General features: G+C 49.5%; 4 protein-coding genes across 4 annotated transcripts; 1 reads left to right on the top strand and 3 right to left on the bottom strand.

Moving 5' to 3' along the window:
* Positions 1–80: 80 nt before the first annotated feature.
* Positions 81–1,752, bottom strand: EDB91DRAFT_1044470 (kinase-like domain-containing protein; the record flags this gene model as incomplete). The annotated part of the gene is made up of 5 exons (XM_041313127.1): positions 81–521; positions 571–690; positions 784–1,086; positions 1,147–1,227; positions 1,282–1,752. 5 exons carry the CDS (start codon positions 1,750–1,752, stop codon positions 81–83), a joined length of 1,416 nt encoding a protein of 471 aa, XP_041182548.1.
* Positions 1,753–3,461: 1,709 nt separating this feature from the next.
* EDB91DRAFT_1102759 (component of IIS longevity pathway SMK-1-domain-containing protein) lies at positions 3,462–7,909 on the top strand. The gene is given in 15 exon segments (XM_041317293.1): positions 3,462–4,009; positions 4,271–4,442; positions 4,498–4,620; positions 4,702–4,883; positions 4,933–5,029; positions 5,080–5,160; positions 5,217–5,362; positions 5,454–5,552; positions 5,572–5,983; positions 6,024–6,085; positions 6,136–6,271; positions 6,329–6,502; positions 6,554–6,723; positions 6,773–6,933; positions 6,983–7,909. The coding sequence occupies 15 exon segments, from the start codon at positions 3,641–3,643 to the stop codon at positions 7,833–7,835; spliced, it is 3,237 nt and encodes a 1,078-aa protein (XP_041182547.1). The 5' UTR covers positions 3,462–3,640; the 3' UTR covers positions 7,836–7,909.
* EDB91DRAFT_1102753 (uncharacterized protein) lies at positions 7,910–10,403 on the bottom strand. The gene is made up of 6 exons (XM_041317292.1): positions 10,265–10,403; positions 9,883–10,212; positions 9,810–9,833; positions 9,270–9,658; positions 8,980–9,214; positions 7,910–8,927 (listed from the first exon to the last, which is right to left on the bottom strand). The coding sequence occupies exons 2-6, from the start codon at positions 10,054–10,056 to the stop codon at positions 7,992–7,994; spliced, it is 1,758 nt and encodes a 585-aa protein (XP_041182546.1). The 5' UTR covers positions 10,057–10,212; positions 10,265–10,403; the 3' UTR covers positions 7,910–7,991.
* Positions 10,404–14,985: 4,582 nt separating this feature from the next.
* On the bottom strand, positions 14,986–16,554 carry EDB91DRAFT_1243225 (uncharacterized protein; the record flags this gene model as incomplete). The annotated part of the gene is made up of 3 exons (XM_041322270.1): positions 14,986–15,458; positions 15,511–16,195; positions 16,252–16,554. The coding sequence occupies 3 exons, from the start codon at positions 16,552–16,554 to the stop codon at positions 14,986–14,988; spliced, it is 1,461 nt and encodes a 486-aa protein (XP_041182545.1).
* Between the last annotated feature and the right edge of the window lie 697 nt (positions 16,555–17,251).

Genomic DNA, 17,251 nt, shown 5'->3' with positions numbered 1-17,251 from the left:
TTCGCGAGACGTTTCGTGAGATGCAAGCCAGTGCAATAAATAAGCTAAGATATACAAATTTACAAGACGATAAATATCTACTACATCCTGTTCCAGTCGGCAGGCAAATCACATTTGCAAACATGTCTCCGACACACATTAGCCCCTGGAGCCCTGCAAGTCGCTCCATGCATAGCATCATGCGCCAATTCGATCGGGCACTCGTAGTCCACGTGGATTCGTCCAAGTCCATAATTATCTTTCTCCTGCTCAAGTACAGCTTTCCTGAATTCTGGGAGTTGAGGATAAGAATATCTGATGGCACTTTTTCCAGAGTCCACAGTTTCGAGTGGCCCGTTGCCCAAGCAGGCTTTGAACATGGCTTGTGAGACGTGAGCAACGACACGGCAGCAGATATTAGGTGTGGACTTGCGATCGTATCCCTGTTTCTCTAATTTCTTCCAATCTATGGACGCGAAAAATGGGTGACTGCGAATCGACTCCCACTCGGGCCTCATGTTATGGTGTTTCGGGGCGAAAATCTGATATGGAGTTAATGCCAGGGTCGATGGCGTGAAGGGAACGACGTACAGAAAATAGAAGATCCTTGGCGTCATTATCATGGACGAGATCTATTTCTTCCCTCGGTCTTATGAAGGCTAGTCTGCGCTCCCCGTCGTAACCCGCGGGTATCTTGTGGTCGTAGCCAAACTTATGCGTTCCATCACTGTGATGATATATGGAATACCAGTGCTTTCGAGACGAATAAGCCAGGACGATCAACATCTAAGAAGAATTACTCACTCCACCATTCATTAAGAAAAGCTCTAGTAAAATGGCACCATAAGTCCAGATGTCCGTCTTGAAGTTATATCCCTTGACTTCATCGTCTTCTTCGAATCGTTCCGGAGGAAGATAACCATCTGTACCCGATATACCGTACATGCGTGCGTTGTGGAATTGCCGATAATTCAGTTTGCGATCCATTACTCGGGCGTTTCCAAAATCTGCAAGGCATACGTGACCAGACGGAGTGACCAGCACGTTTTCCATCTTCAAGTCCAGATGTACGATGCGCAATTTGTGGAGATGCTGGATGGCAAGAAGCTTTGGGAGAAGCGGGACGAGTCAGATTGAACGTTCACGCAGAGCATAGGAAGTGCTCACAAGCTCGGCAGCAACAAGACGCAATTGCCAATGCATGAATCCGAATCTTGCCCTAGTGCGAAGGGTTTGCGGGTAGAATCTCTGGAGGATGTTTAACAGCATGCTGGATGATTAATATTGACCAGTAAAACGCACCATAACGAAGTAAAAATTGTCCTTGTCCTCAAAGGCATGCAACAAGGGAGTCAAAAATGGAGATCGTTCTTCGGTGACACGCTTGAACGCTTCGTATTCAGCTCTGATAGCTGCAGCCGCTCTCGGTGAACCTTCGAACAGTTGTTGCAAATTCGGCCGTTCGTCTTTGGCGGAGCAAACAAATTGCGCAAGCAAACCGGCCTTGTCAATGACCTTGATCGCGACTTCTTCTTTGCCGTCCTTGATGGCATACCAGACATAGCCGAAACCACCACTGCCGACCTGTGCCGTGGCGATGTACTTGTGTCCACCTGCCTGAATGGAATAGGCAAGGTTCCCATTGTTCGAGATGCTTTTGATAGTTACTGCGCCTGAGTCATGTTCGATGTTACTGGTCTGTGCTACCTTAGGTCTCGGTGGGTGGTTATGCGATCGGAAATTCAAGGTAACGCGTTCAAGAATTGGGGACATGTCGGCAAGGTATGCTCCGGTCTCGCCTCGTGAAGGTCGTGGTAGAGCACCGTTGTCGAGGGCCCACTTGGGAATTTCTCGTTGTGATTTTAAGGGGGATCCCAGGCCCGAAGGACGATGTACATCTTGTGGACCCTGCTGTGTGGATTGTGCGGATGCTTGGACTCCTGGTTCCCTATCTGCAGGAAGCTTCAACCCAGGTGGATGTTGCGGAGGCTGATCCTCCACACGTGGGGCAGGCGATAGTGGCACGTCAAGTGGATGTTGTGGAAATAGAAAACCATATTGCTGAAGGCCCAGGTGTGCGTTCTGGGAGGAAGGTTCATCGGGGATAGTAGAGACCGTGGATGGTATGACAGATTCAACAGCGGGTCCAACAGACGATCCTGCGATGTGAACGAGTGGTTTCGCGCCAGTACGCTGTTGAAGAGTCTCGATGTCCTTGCTCTCGATAGTCTGCATCGTCCGAGCCAAAATTGGTGTTTCGACAAGTGTCGCGGGCGCTGTGCGAGGTTGAACCTCAACTATGGATGCTATATATTCAATAGTCGTGATGTCGTCATCTCGGGCAGTATCCGTCAGAGAGGCAGGATGGGTTATGGTAGTCATGTTCAGGGGTTGTTGTTCACCTAACTGGACGGTAAGCATCCGTGTGAGACATCTCCAAGACTATCGATGACTGCATACCTTGAGGGCCGATTGTGCCGAGTCTGAAGTGACCTAGTCCTTGAACAGAAGACGGCGCGGAATCAGGAATTGTGCCAATCTCCGTCGGTTGTATGGCAGTTGATTCGATCCTGAATCTAACAGGAGAATTCGGCAAAGAAGTCTCGATAAGCGGAGCAGGTCCCTGGGCAGTGTTCGTGTCTGTTTCACAATTTGTGCTAAGAGTGGAGAGTGCTTGTCCTTGTTGGAGGGACATGTGGACGCCATCGCCAGCGGACAAGACCACATGGAATCGGAGGGTAACATTGAGCGGAGAAGTCGCTTGAGTAGCCGGGGACCGTTCCGCTAGCGGAGTAGCACGCCGTGTGATATCGCCCCTAGACGACGACTGATCAGGTAAGAGGTTTGATGCAGGAGTGGCGACGTCCTGCGCAGTGGCAGATCCAGATGTCTTTGATATCTTGAAGATGCGAGTAAGCAAGTGTTTGAGGACCATGATAGGGATGGGTGGCGTTGTAGTGATGTGTGAGCTGTGGTGCTGGATAAACAAAGGTTAAATACGGCTCGGACATAGTTCTACGCCACTAGCTAGTGTGGCCAAAGCGTCGTTCGCTTTGCAAGCTAGGAAAGCGGACCACACTTTGGCACACCGCAAAGCGTCTAACATCTAGAGACAATTATAAGACCACCCCCTGATCGGGACCTGCCGCAGAGAAAAAAAGACGTGCCTCGTATATCTTACGTAATCTAAAATTGGTGAGAAAGGTTTAGCTTTGCCTTGAGCGTCAAGCTGTAGGGTCACCAGGACCAAAGCCAAGCCAAAGCGGCACGCAGTATCGAGTCTCGACCTAGAGGTGAGAAGGAATCAACTGTTGTTGTCAAGCATGCCCTTAGTGGACCAAATCGAGAGAGTTTTGTCATCTGGTGTCATGAGCCAGATTAATACCACCCTAGATATCGTCAGAACATCCTACCGCGCGCTAGAGCCTTTCACAAGTCAAAGCAGAATGACAATCAGCTTAGTCCTCGTAAGGTGACCATGAGGGAGTTGGTAGTGAGGAGCCGGAAAGGTCCGCGGCGCCTTTGGATGTTGTTCTCACGGGCGTGCAAAGGGCCACTGTAGTGGAGGGAGCTCACACCGAAACATTCCTCAAGGCAAGGCATTTCTGCAGGGAAATACCCCAACGCCGGGAGGGACAACCTAGAAAACAATCTACTGGTCATGAGCGACCTGGATGCTGCCAGTCAATCCAAGTTGACGACGTCTGGCGACGACCAAGGACAACCACACCAAGCTCACAATTTATCATCACAGGCGGCTGCACATCTTTTCCACCAAGAGGATTCACATCAGCCTCCTCTTTCCCTCGATTTTACTGGTCTATCTGGAACTGAGGATACTCTAGGAAATCATGCTGTCAATCATATTGACCTCCATGACCCACGCGACTCGCTTATAGGTGACCTTCACCGTGTTGGAGACCACTCCAAACTTGACGAAATGACAATGCTTGAGGCTGTGAACCCTTCTGACACACACGAGGATACACAGGAAAGTCGAGACTCAGATCCTGATATTAAGCGTGTCAAGGTGAGCCGTGCACATCATCTATCACCCGTCCAATCACCTTTCCACATGTCGGCATCTTGCTTCTCGTCCTTGTATGGTTGGTTAAACCATGCCTGGAATGGGTCGTTTCAACAACGTGGTGTATGTACCTTGGCGCAGACCAACTTGCTACGCACGCACTAGCAAGAGTGCCGACGCTCTTACTCGTTCATCAGTGCCTGTCTTGTTTTCATGAGTTCATTAAGGGCCAACTCTGACCGACCTTTGCCACGTTCTACAAAGGTTTACAAACTCATCGGCTCACAATGGGCTGACCAAGGGACCGCTTTTTGCTACGGTCAATTCGAGAACGAGACCAACCAAGCTTTCCTTATCGCTCGCTCCGAAGTCCATTTCGACAAACTCATCCTGACTACTCGCATCCGCACAACTGACGTCTATCAACGCCAACAAGGTGCGTTTTTATATGTATTTAAAGCATCCCTGACACCTACTCACACGACCTCCAGATACATTGATTGTCTGGACCGAACCAGACGGTGCAGATTACGCCTTGAGCTTCCAGGATGCCGAAGGGTGTTCAGAGGTGTGGAATTTCATCATTGAGGTCCAGCGTCACATGAATGTCGTTGGTATGTACAACCCTTGACCCATGCCGCACTGCTTCTATTCTGGTCTCCTTCTGTTGCACTATCTAACTTTCACGCCTTTAGGAGAAAGTAGTGTTGGTTCCTCATCTCCACGCAGCGAGCACTCGACGACAGCAGCCATTATCCGTTCTGGCCACTTGCCTCAGCCGGAACTTGGGAATATACCCGATATTGAACGTGCAATAAAAACATTAGTGCGTGGTCAGGCGATTAGGGAGAGAATATGCGAGTATATTCAGCGCGAGGTCCGTCACCAAATCTCCATACTCAGATGGACAGCTTAACTTCGAGTAGGAATATATCAAGAAGATGATCGAGGTCTTTAATATGGCAGAAGACTTAGAGAATGTCGAGAATCTTCATGCGCTATGCAGCCTCATGCAAACCATACGTGCGTTCATCTACCGCCTTCGACACATAGTCGTTGATGATATTTTATAGTTGTAATGATTCATGATCATGGACTATATGAGCACGTCCTCGATGATAGCGTTTTCTTTGGTGCCGTGGGCATGCTTGAATGTATGTTGCATGTTATCCACTGGTGGTACACAAACTTCGATTTAACATGTTCAAAGATGATCCCGAGTTCCCAAATCACAAAGCAAACTACCGAGAGTTTCTCCACGTAACCTCCAAATTTCACCAACCTATTCCCATACAAGACATTATGATTCAGAAGAAAATTCACCACACCTATCGTTTACAGTTCCTCAAAGACGTCGTACTTGCGCGCTGCTCTCGACGACTCCACCTTCAACGTCCTCAACTCTTGCATTATCTTTAACCAAATCGACATAATCAACCACGTGCAGCAAGACACCATGTTTCTCCGCGAAATATTGTCGCTGTATGTGAACGAGGAGGTTTTGACGGGAGGGAAAGACAAGGATGAGAAGCGCGAGGAGATGGACGTCGACAGCAAACCCAAAGGCGCTCACTGCGAATGGCTCCACATCGACCGCAAGACCTTTCTCATTTGGCCCACCTGATAATCTCTCGGAGAATGAGATGGCCCTCCGTAGAGAGGTCTTGGTGCTCATACAACAGCTTTGCGTCATGGGTAAAAACGTGCCGCTTGCTGCTCGTATATCCCTCTTCCGATCCCTTGTCAACCGAGGCATCCTTTTCGCAGTCCAGTGGGCGTTCTCGCTTCCAGAGAAGGACCCGGAAGCGAAAGCGACAATGAGCATTGCAGGTGAAGTGATGTCTGCGCTGCTCGATCACGATTTAAATGGTGTTCGAAATCACATCACCAAGCAAGCCTCAGCTATTGAGAGGGAGAGTAAGGAGGGGAGACCGATGGGAGAGCAAGCCGAGACTCTTCTACGGATCATGTGCAGAGGTGTTGATACAGACTCGCGATTTGGCATTGCAATGTCAAGTCGGAGACGCGCTGAAGACCATGTTAGATGTCTCTCCCAAAGATGGTCCTGATATGACACCCGTGAGTCTCGTTTAGATTTGCAAATTAGGCCTATCTCACAGCACTTCCAGGCTGGTTTGAACGTCAAACTTCTTCGTCCGAAAGACGATCCAGGAACCGAGAAATTCCTCGATTATTTCTACAGGAGATGCATAGAAGTTCTATTCAAGCCCCTCAACGACATTCCCGAGTTCAAGGCTCAGACTGGTTCGTTTTCAATTGCCGTGTAGGTCCCGTTTTGCAACTGATTCATTGTATTCGCAGAGCCAATGCTGAGGCTTTCGCGCGAGAAGACTAACCTTTACCTATACTTATGCGACCTAGTGTGCAACTTTGCTCAACAGCATGGTTTCCGCATTCACTTTTATATGCTTTCCTTCCACATCTCTGCTCGTATGGCCTCGTTCCTGAGAGCCCGTGACAAGCACTTGCGTCTCGGTATGTCTCTTGTTCCTGTCGTGTGAAGTTTATACTGACAGGAGAGCGCAGCTGCCTTTCGTTTCTTCCGCATATGCCTCAAGGTCAACAACCCCAATTTCATGGTTCACCTTATGAAACTAGACGTATTCAAACCAATCCTGGATCTCACGATACAGGAGTCTCGGCGGGATAGTTTACTAAGTGCCTCATGTCAGGAATTCTTCGAACATATGCGTCGTGTGCGTCATCTTCTCGTTCTCCTTGCGTCTAGCTGATTATATGGTATAGGAAAATATTAAAGACCCGATTAATCACTGCATGACGAAGCATGAGCCATCGGTACGACAGCTAGCTGCATCACCACTCACTGGCCACAGGTTTATGTCCTTCATTCGACGTTGGGAGATCAACATAGAACCTCCACCCAAAGAGGAGTCACAGCCTGTCAAGTATGTCATTATTATCTGATGCATTGGCCATTACTCATGCTTGTCACAGGAGTCTCCGAGATCCCCGACATATGGGTCGAAATATTGACGTCGAGGAGGAAGACTACTTCAATGCTGATGATGAGGAAGGCGATAACCATGCATCCTTGATTTCTTCCCAAGTCGGGGGCCGTGACCCATATGATGAAAACCCTCCATTCATCTCTCCTCATTTACGTGGACGCTCGTCGTCACCTGTGCACACTGCATTGAAACGGAAGCGGCGCGGCGCTATGGTTGGAAAAGGGTTTCGTCCACAAACGCTTGTGCTTCCTCGCACTCCTCCCCTAAAATCTCTCGTAGATTACCGTGACGAAGATGAGGAAGAAATTGGCCCACCCTCACCTAAAGTGCCCCAAGCACCAATATCTAAAGCTACTGCGACAGGCAGCCCACGCAGCTCTCCCCTTTCGCCCGCTGCAGACATACCACCCAGTCCCAGATTGTCGCATCGACAAATTTCATCACGCCCACCTCCTCTTCTTCGGCGGTCCTCTTTGGATGAAGAGGATAACCTGTTGGAGTCTTTACTTCGTTCTAAGTCTATTGCCCCATCTCCTTCGAACGCCTCTTCAAAGGCATCCTCCAAGCTTTCCATGCCGTCAATACGGCTTGGCGACAAGCGGAGGAGAGAGGATGAGGAGGATGAGCAACTAGACCTTTTGGCGAACAAGTCAAAACGACCTGATCTAGGTCCACGGAAGGACCCTGAGCCCTCGAGCGGTAGAGCAAATGCGGTGAAGGCTGGGGATGATCCACCGAAAAAGTTCAAGCTTGCATTACGAGGTATCGTAACTGCAGCGCCGCAACTCTCGACACCTGTACCTTCAGAACCTGGTGCAAAAGACGGGGATACTGGTTAGCTAGTTATCTTTCATGTGCTTATAGATCGTACATTCGTTAATTTTATTCGAGGGAACGCGGAATAAACACTACGTTGTTTGAGCGTCAAACAAGGCTATGTAAAATCTGGAAAATTGCCCATATGTTATTGGGGTGCTTTAGGCTCATCGAGCGCCTCAAACGATATCCCACACCTCAATCCTCTTCATCCATCTATGAGCGACGCGCACCGGCCGCCTGCAAACCATCCGACCTGTGCACCCATCGAACAAGATGTCTCTTGCCGAAATACCATCGACCGGAAGTGGACATGGCACCACACGTATCGTTGCTCGCGCTCTCCTAGCGGCTTGTGCTTCTTCCAATGTATCCTCGTCACCGGACGCAAAGTCGGTGTATCGTAGAGATGCTGCGGTAGTCCGTACTAGCGACGTGATCTCCCGACGCTTCTTCAACCTCTCCCCTGTTCCCTCCCCAAGCATGACGGAAATGAACTCGGCTTCAGGAGGTTGAGGCGAACGAACACTCAGTGCAGCTCGTGCGCGGAACCTAGGCATTATAGATGTTTCTGTGACTTCTTCTGGATAGAAAACGAAGCCCTTTGTCGATCCATTGAATGAAGAGTCCATCACCACTGTAGGCGGGGATGGATCCACAGGATGGATATGTGATCCTAGTATCCTAGTGGCGATGCCCCCAGTGGAGGGACTATCCCGGGGCAGCAAAGTCAATCGCACGAGACCGAGGAATGTCTTTTGGTCATCCGTACGATTATGGAAAGAAGCGGTGATTGTGATGCCTTCGTCATCGTGATAGCCGCCTTCTCCAGCAGAACGAGGACATAGATAAGGAAACATGGGGTCGTGAACAATCACTACATTGGATAGCTTGCTACCAACAACACCCTCGTGGCTACGTTGAAGGCGCGCTGTAGACGTATTTGGATTAAGATTGTCAGCCGGGCCCTGCATTTTGCGTTCATAGGGCTCGTCGGGTGGGGAAGGAGGGATCTCATATGCTTCAACCAAGGTGTGAGTCGATGACGCGCGTAGCAATAACAAGTGTGAGGTGCACGAAAGCATAGACTCGACTGGACCTGGTGAAGCCATATCCTGACAAACTAGTAATCAGCCAAGGTGTACGCAGATAGGATATGTGCTTTACATCGTGTGTCACAGTGAATGGTGTGAATGTTTCAATGTCAAGGCAAAGAATGTGGTCACTCTTGGGTCCTGGACTTCTGAAAGTGCCACCTCGCGCGTACTTGATGGCAATTAGCCTCGGACCAAGCGACACCTCTCGAAGACTAGATAGATGCATGTCATGCCTTGTGAAAACTTCTTGCAGTGTGATGTGCGGTTGAGAGCCTTTCGAGCCGACTTGGAACCGAAATACCTTCCTGTATCAAAACCGACGTTAAATTTTACCGACATCCAAAAAAAACAATGACAGACAGCGCGAAGAAATTCTCCACCAAAATCACAAACGCGATACGTTCTCCGTTCATCCGCGTGCTTTGGACGCAACGGAGGTCAAAAATCATACCGGATGTCGTATACAACACAGTTGAATGTTTGGCATAGAGCTGCAGCACTTCTTCGCCTGGGTCACTTCCCTTGTCTGCATCCAGGTCAAAACATCTGACAGGTGCCTCTGAGGAGCAGATGCTGGTGACAATCAACCAACGGCTGAAAACGAGGCCGTAGGGGGTGTGATTCCCTGTGGCATCCGGATAAAGTTCGACTGTTCTTCTGCGAGCAACCCCAGGCAGTGGAAGCTCCTTGTTGCCGAAATTTAGGGTCCGGGCATTAGATCTCTTACTATCCAATGGCGATTTTGCCATCTCGAGGTCCATTTGTACACCAGCGATCGAATTTCTCACTGGAAGTTAGCCAAGACTGAAGGTAACTTGCTGAGTGGGTAGACAGCAGCGCAGGAATGCGTGGACGTGAGGATGTGCGGTACATAATATACCAGGTTTTGTCGCGGAGCACGGCCGATTTGAGTGTCTTGGACACCTCATAGATTTTTTTCAATCAAAGCCACAGAATACGAGAGAGAACATACTCTTTGCAACCTGACGACATCCTTCACTGATAGGTAGCTGAAAATTTGGTAAAGTAAGGCTTCTGGCAGTGACTCAAATGAGATCACAGCTTGAATCATCTCGAAAGAAGTGCATGACAGGCCTTTGCCATTCGGTCGGAAAGCTTTGCGCACTGAGGAGAAGGAGATGTGCATGATGTTCACATGAAACAACGTTGCAAGCTCCGAGTCAGCTTGTGGCAACCAGGCTTCGCGTGCGACGTGCGTGCGCAAGCGTCAATACGCAGTAAGCACCGCATGTTCTAGGCGTCCAGCATCCGGATCAAAGTTGTGCGTGGCAGGCTCCTGCGGCTGGGAAATCAAATGCATCAGTTTCAAGTTAGTACCGAAATTCTTTCCTCACTGATAAGTACTAGTGTGCACGATGAATTCAAGGAGTTCGCTGAGTTGCACATCCATGCAAGACTCAAGTGGATCGGCGGGAGTAGCAGTGGTTCAAACATTTAACGCCGATCAATCAGTTCTCCAATTGCAAAGTCCCCTGAAACGTGGATGGGAAAATAATCCACAAAGCTTTCTGTTCATAACCATGTGCATCCACTCAACGGACCTATAACGTTGAGGCAAACCGATGGTTCGATCTTGAAAAATAAACGAAGCCAGCTACGACGAACGTGGATCTTTTGATAGACTATCATCTATGGTTGTTTTAGAAGACCCAATTTATTGTCTTCGTGTGGCTCTGTTCGGGCACCCCCTTGTCAAGCTGTTTAGAGATAAATCCACAAGTGCTGGCACGGGATGGATAGCCAGCCCAACGACCTGACCATGATTCTCCCGGTGGCAGCGGGCCAAGACAAGGCCAGGAGATGTCGAAGGTCTCCGTGAATGGCAAAGAATGAACATAGGATCATACACCAGCTGTATATTGCACCGTTCGTCGATCAAGTTATTCATTACGGGTAGCTAAATGCTGGGACCTCGACTGCCTCGGTCACGTTCAAGTTGTGCGTCGGGGAGAGAAGTCCATGACACGCGTAAAATGATCGCGGCGCGAGGTACATGAAATTATGGGTCACGTCGGGAAAGGTGGACTCGTGAAAGAAGGACCTCTGGGTAATCTGTGTTTGGCTGATGCAACACGAAGCCGAAATTCTTTGCTGTACTATTCTCAGCCGCCAAGCATGAGCGATGCATCCTGAGCTGGACTAACAGAGGTTCTTACTCCAAACGCAAGCACGTTCCCCGTTGACCCGTGTGTTCTGAGGCGCACCAGAAGTAGAAACTTCTACCAGCGGAAACGACAAAGTTCCGGGATTTTCAGACCGTTGAAAAGGCGCTTTCCATCCAGATCTAGATCCTGATACCATAATTATTAGTATGCGGCTTTGGACAAACGAAAGCCAGCTGGCGACGAACCTGTCCCTGGTAAGCAAAATGCACATACGATACACCATCGTACGGTTACTGATCAGTGACGACGATGGCACACGAACATAGCTTAAGAAGTTGGAACCATGTGGTACGCAATCGAAATTGATTTCAAAATGAGACAGACACCGTATACTTGGACACATGACTGTTCCTATAGCCTAAGGCCTCGGGAGTTGGCGGAAGCTGATTGGAACCGCTCTGCGCCCTTGGAGCTACGCCATAGAAATTGTTTATTAGGCAAGCTACATAGACATGAACTGCGGACCCATAGCGTCGGGGTGCGCTGGAGATCGCACCGATGATCCGCTTCATTCTCTTCGGAGACTCCTGGTCATCTTGTCCAAAATGGTAAGAGCTTACTTGACTTGGTGCTTCATTCTCGCTCGTCTAGGCAGGTCCATCCGGGGAAGAAAATGTCGGGTTTCATTCTAGCCTTGTTCTTCCTTGTTCTTCCAGCATATCGGTGACTTCTGGTGACTTAAACAACATGTGACTTAGAAGCACTTGAGATCAGGGCTGGCTTACCTGGACCGACATCCGACAGCTACTCATAGTAGCCTATACATATATAGTCGCTTGGGAACAATTAATCAAACGCCTGACTCGGGCGAACGTCTCCCCTATCTTCTGAATCTGAAGAGTTGGTTATTCCTGAAGAGGCGCCGTCAGAAACTGGGAGCACAGCCCACTGCGGCTAGCGGTCGATACGTCATTTCGTTGCAATGCGGCAGTCGGGGGAAATGCAGAGAGATGTTATGGAAGCTGATCAAGCCTTGTGGACGTGCGGAGCCACAACTTTAGAGGTAGCGAGAAATGACCCCGGGATTTTGACAGTTCCTTAATGCTATCCTCGAGTCCGATATATCGACCGTAACGATGAGCTTAGACTTGAAGCTCTCATCCAAATTTCAATTGCGTGTCGCCGTAATCGTTCGAGGCTTTATTGCGATCAGGTGCACGAGTTCCCGACAATGCGGTTGACCTTCAACGCAGGATCGCAGCAGAGTGCGGGGAAGACAACCAGGCCGCACAAACCTACTTGGGCAGACTTGAGCAGGCCAATGGCGGAATGACGGTCCGAGAATTTCGGTACACTCACAACATTAGCTACGTACTTACCCGGGATGAAATTTTAGACACATGTAACAGCGAATAACTTCAGTGCCTATGCATACCTAAAAGTTACGCTCACATTAATTACCGCGACGAACCCGTCAACCTGGATCCTGGCTATGGTTAAAAATAGCGGTTTGAAATCCCTGAAGGTCTCGACGACGTTACTCTAGGCCGCATCGCAGTCAAGGGTCAGAGTGTCTTGAGACAATGAGCATTCTGATTATCAGATATGATGAGGATCACCTACCAGTCTGCTACGACTTGGTTTGTACTACTGCAAGTCATCGATTTCTCGTCCTTTAGGGCAACTTCCCCCTCAGTCCATAAATCCTTTGGCAAGAGGTTCTAGTAGCAGGAAATTTCAACGTTGGAAACGCAAGTGGTCCGTATGACGACCCGAGCATCGTTACAGGCACGAAGGTAATTAGTCGAGTTTCAATCGGAGGTTCACATTCAGCTGCCAGCAACACTCCATTTTGTAAGTGGCAGCTTTCGAAAAAAAATGGTGCTCACAGCCTTACTCACTCGCACGAGCTTGTAGCTAGTCTGCTAGAATGACAACCGATATATTTTAACGAGCTTGAATCGTGTAGCTTACAACTGGACGACGGTAAGAAAATAAGTTTCATTGAAATTATGATGACAATTCATACGATCCTTGTCATTCCACGTGGTCAACTAGAATATTATTCTCGAATGTGCGGGCTGGTACGGGCGGGCTATGATTGATTCGGCACCTACGGTAGCCTCAACAGTTAGTCCTATCGACGCTCCGCCGCCCCAACCGAATCCGTGACAATATGCCCCGTTATGCCCGACCTGACTTGCCGCAAGCGTGAAGACCGAGGGTTCAGGAAGACCGTCACATCGAACCGACGCACTTCATTCACCTTCATACCACGATTCTTCAACGGCGGAGACAACTAACTTGCTCACGCTGTCAAACCAGACTCCGCTGGGAATCGGGAGCGCTAATTGAAAGCGCTGGCCTCGACCCTGCATAACGACCGGAGACCATGGATGTCGAATGTTGTTTCACTTTTCTGAGTTCTTAATTAATGCATATGTTGGCACTTCGTTTGTCAGGCCTTCAGGCCTTGACGAGGAGCTGCTGGTTTTCGTTGAAGCGGGCCGGGGCGTGGGCATTTCGGCGTTCCCGCGAAGGGTCACCGCCTGCCCGAGGTATGTAAAGTCCGACTTCTCCGATCAGTGGGGGAATACGTACGTCGTATAATCTTTGCATGCGCGATGCCGCAGCTATGGCCAGAGTAGCACTCTGAGCAGAACCAGCAGCAAAACCTCTCCTGTTCCTCGAGGTCGGGTCGTAAGGTTCACGACCCTGACTAGAATGACATTGACAAGTCATAAGACACGTGAGCATACGAAGCGTCGTCTGAGACTGAATCTGCATTCCCGACCAGAAGAGCGGAAGTCTTGCTTCGCTGGCAGAATTTTTCATTTGGGGATGCGTTAGGGCCGTTCCCGCAACACCTGCTTAGACTCAAAGGCGATGGTATGGCGGCCGGTCACACGACCACCCCGAAGAAGTTAAACTGAGAATGGGGTGACAACTCGCACTATGACTTGAACTTGCTGTTCCAGCGCTTGCGTAGCCGAAGATAATAGGGCACATAGTACGGCGGTCCTTTGTTCAAGTCGCCACGTAGGTACGTACTGCGCAGCTGCGTCAATGAGCGGTCTTCGACGACCGTAGTGCATGTTACTACATATGGCACAAATGACAATAGAATAACGTTGACCTTCATGACGCCAGGCATACGCTTCAAGGTACTTACATGTTACTTACACTGATCAAAGCGGTATGCTTCTGGCGCGCCTCGTGTTGGCCCGTTTTGTGCGCCTTGGCGGCAAGGGGTTAAGATTGAATAGAAATTTAACTCCTAGAGCGTGGCGCAAAGAGGAAGAGTGGATTTGCCGGCGGGCGTGCCTCCCGAAGTCACAGGTAAATGAAGGGGCGTGGTCTAGCTTGGACCTCCAGCACGTTATCAATTTTTACCTCTCCTGGCCAAGTGCTTGTTGTTGCTAGCGCGTTTGAGTCAACCTTATTATAAGTTGTCGGACATGAATATTCGAATGGCGCCACTCCAATAATTGCAAAGCAAAAAATTCATGTTCCTCGCGTCTGAAATTCGAAAAGATTCTAAGTAGGTATACTAACTAACAACGGCGTCATACAAGTACACTCCCCTTCTTGTTCCATGCACATTTGGCAGTCATTTATTTGTATTGGTGAGATGGGTATCTATCATCGAGACGACATACAGAGCACGAGTATGGCTGGCGGGGTATGATTTACGGGCGATATGTATATGCGCAATATAGACATAGTCGACAAGGTTGAATGCGAGGCGGGAAATGTAGGATACAGGATGTGTCGGAATATAGATACCGTTTTGCCCGCGTCATTGTCGATCACCGTTTTGTGATGAGGAGCTGAATAATTAAATAGGTCGTGAAATCGAGCTCAAGATGAGGGATGCGCGGATGGTAAAACGGAATAAATAGCAAGATCCAAACGAGCGTGATAATCCGTGTCTCGTGTACTCTGTCTGCTCAAGATGAGGCCGGCTCTGCGAGAACAGGAGACGAGGCCATCATTGGAGGTGACGGCATCTGCATCTGCGTGATCTCCGGCGATTGTTGAACGGGCACTTCAGATGGGGAACCCTGCAGGGGTGCAAGTGACTGAGCCGCCATCTGCGGCGAAGCAAACTGCACCCGGCGCTGCGGCTCGCAGAGCATAGGCATGGACCCCCGACGCAACGTCTCCTGTCCCTGGTATGAGACTGGAGGCTGGGGGAAATAACCCGGAGCAGTTGCTGACTTCCTCGGCGCCTGTTGCTGAAGAGATGCGATGTCTGTCAATGGGGCGTTAGGGAGACGAATTGGACCCTGAGGGCCTGCGTCAATAGGTGGGCTCTGTGAGCTGCGGGGGATGGGGAATGTTGCAATGGAGGGTGACGAATAGTTCGAAGGAGGGCCAGAGACAGAGCCAGGGGTAGGAGGCTGCGACGAATAGACAGATACTGTAAAATTGTTAGTACGTGTGTAAAAACGCGTCAAAAACGTGGAACTTACCACTGTCATCCCAGTCGCTGACTGCGCCACCGCTTGACGCGGTGCTCGAAACGGAGCTACGTCTTGCAAGACCGAACTCTCGCGGCTCCTTCTTAATCTGGGGTGAACCAGCGATAGGAGCAGGCTTTTGTACCTTTTTCTCGCCAGGTTTACGCGTCTTTCCGCCTGCCCTGAGTTCATCAAAGCGCAATGGCCGTGGGCGCAAATGGGTGCGCTCATAAAGACCACATTTGTTACAAACAATCTTTCCAGGATTGAGTGTGGAGCGACGCCATGAAGGCGGCTCTGTGGTGTGGCAATTAAAGCAACGTCGTCTCAAGTACTGGGTCTCTTTGCTAGCAGCATCATCGGTATGTTGAATGGGGACTGAACCACCAGCTCCCGAAGGGAGGAAACCAGGGTGGTGGTGGCCGTGAAGTGGATGTGCAGCGAAGCCAAGCTGGGATGGAACGATGAGGGGGGTGTCCTCGAGTTTAATCGACTGAGGATCATGGGGATGATGGGATTCAGACAGATCGGGAGAAATTTGAAGTGGCTCATTGTACATGGAGGGGTATTGATCATAAAATTGTGGGTGGTGAGGTATGTGGTGAGGGTGCAGGTCATGTCTGACGTAAGGAAAAGTGGCGCGACGGAACGAAGTGTGATCGGACTGTCGCGACAAGTGCATTTGCTGCTGCTGCTGCTGTTGTGCTGTTGCTGCTGCCATTCATTGTAGTGCGCGTGATCATCAATGTAGACTTCATTCTGGTATTGTTCAGTGTGGTCTGGCTCGTACAACTCTTGAAGGAGGGACCCCCGAGATGGGGGAAAGTTGTTGTAATTGGTTTGAGAGACCCAAGAGTCGTTTTGGATCATAGATCCTGCGTCAGACGGGAGGTATGAATCTTCCTGAAATATGGTGGGCACTGTGATGATTGGGTGTTTGAAGTTGTGAGGGGGGAGGAGGTCGATGGATTGAGGAGAAGGTGTACGTGGAGTTGAAGAGTCTGAGTAGGATGGTGAAGAGTTAGGGTATGCTGATGCATAGGTTCCAAAATCCATTGCGATTAGACAGTTTGGACAATCTGGAAGTTACGACGAAAGACGAAGAATCGACAAATGCAAGGACCCTGCGGGTAAATTATAAGAAGAAGGTCCATGCAGTGTTCATATTTGGACTAGAGCAACCTTCTCTCTCCCAGATTTTGGTTACTCTTTCTTTCTAGCCTGTACCACTATCTCGGGTTATTCGGAACATCCCGTCCAAAACAAGATTCAGATTTCTTTCCGGTACCCATTCAGATCTCCGATGGGCTTATCGCACGACAAACACGATCAAACAATATACAAACACGGTGACATAACAATTCGTGCGCTTCCTCTATATTACGTCCATATAATTCCCACGCACAGCATACGCCTGCTGTCTTCGTGTCGCACATTCCGCCTACTAGCATCATGTGTACCATCATAGGCATGTTCTTCTTTTTCTACGCGTTTCACCTGCGAGTTTAATATTCGAATTACGCTCATTAGTCTCGTGTAGCGCTCTAGCATCTACCGTCGGACATGCGGAATTGAGGCCTCGTCTCATTTCGCCCGCCACATACACTTCGCTGGCCTTCTCCCATTGGTTATTGTACTTTCAAACGCCTCCGTGCCGACATCGTGCCGTTTTGCGCACCTCTATTCTGTGCCATTTTTACTAAATTCAGCCAATTTATCTCACGCTTCCCCTCACCTGCATTGTAACCTTCTT

The sequence above is a fragment of the Suillus paluster genome (genome assembly GCF_016628075.1).
Source record: "Suillus paluster strain FC165 chromosome Unknown EDB91scaffold_4, whole genome shotgun sequence".
Lineage (NCBI taxonomy): Eukaryota > Fungi > Basidiomycota > Agaricomycetes > Boletales > Suillaceae > Suillus > Suillus paluster.
Note: the sequence above shows the minus strand (reverse complement) of the source record. Positions and strands in the feature narration are given on the sequence as shown.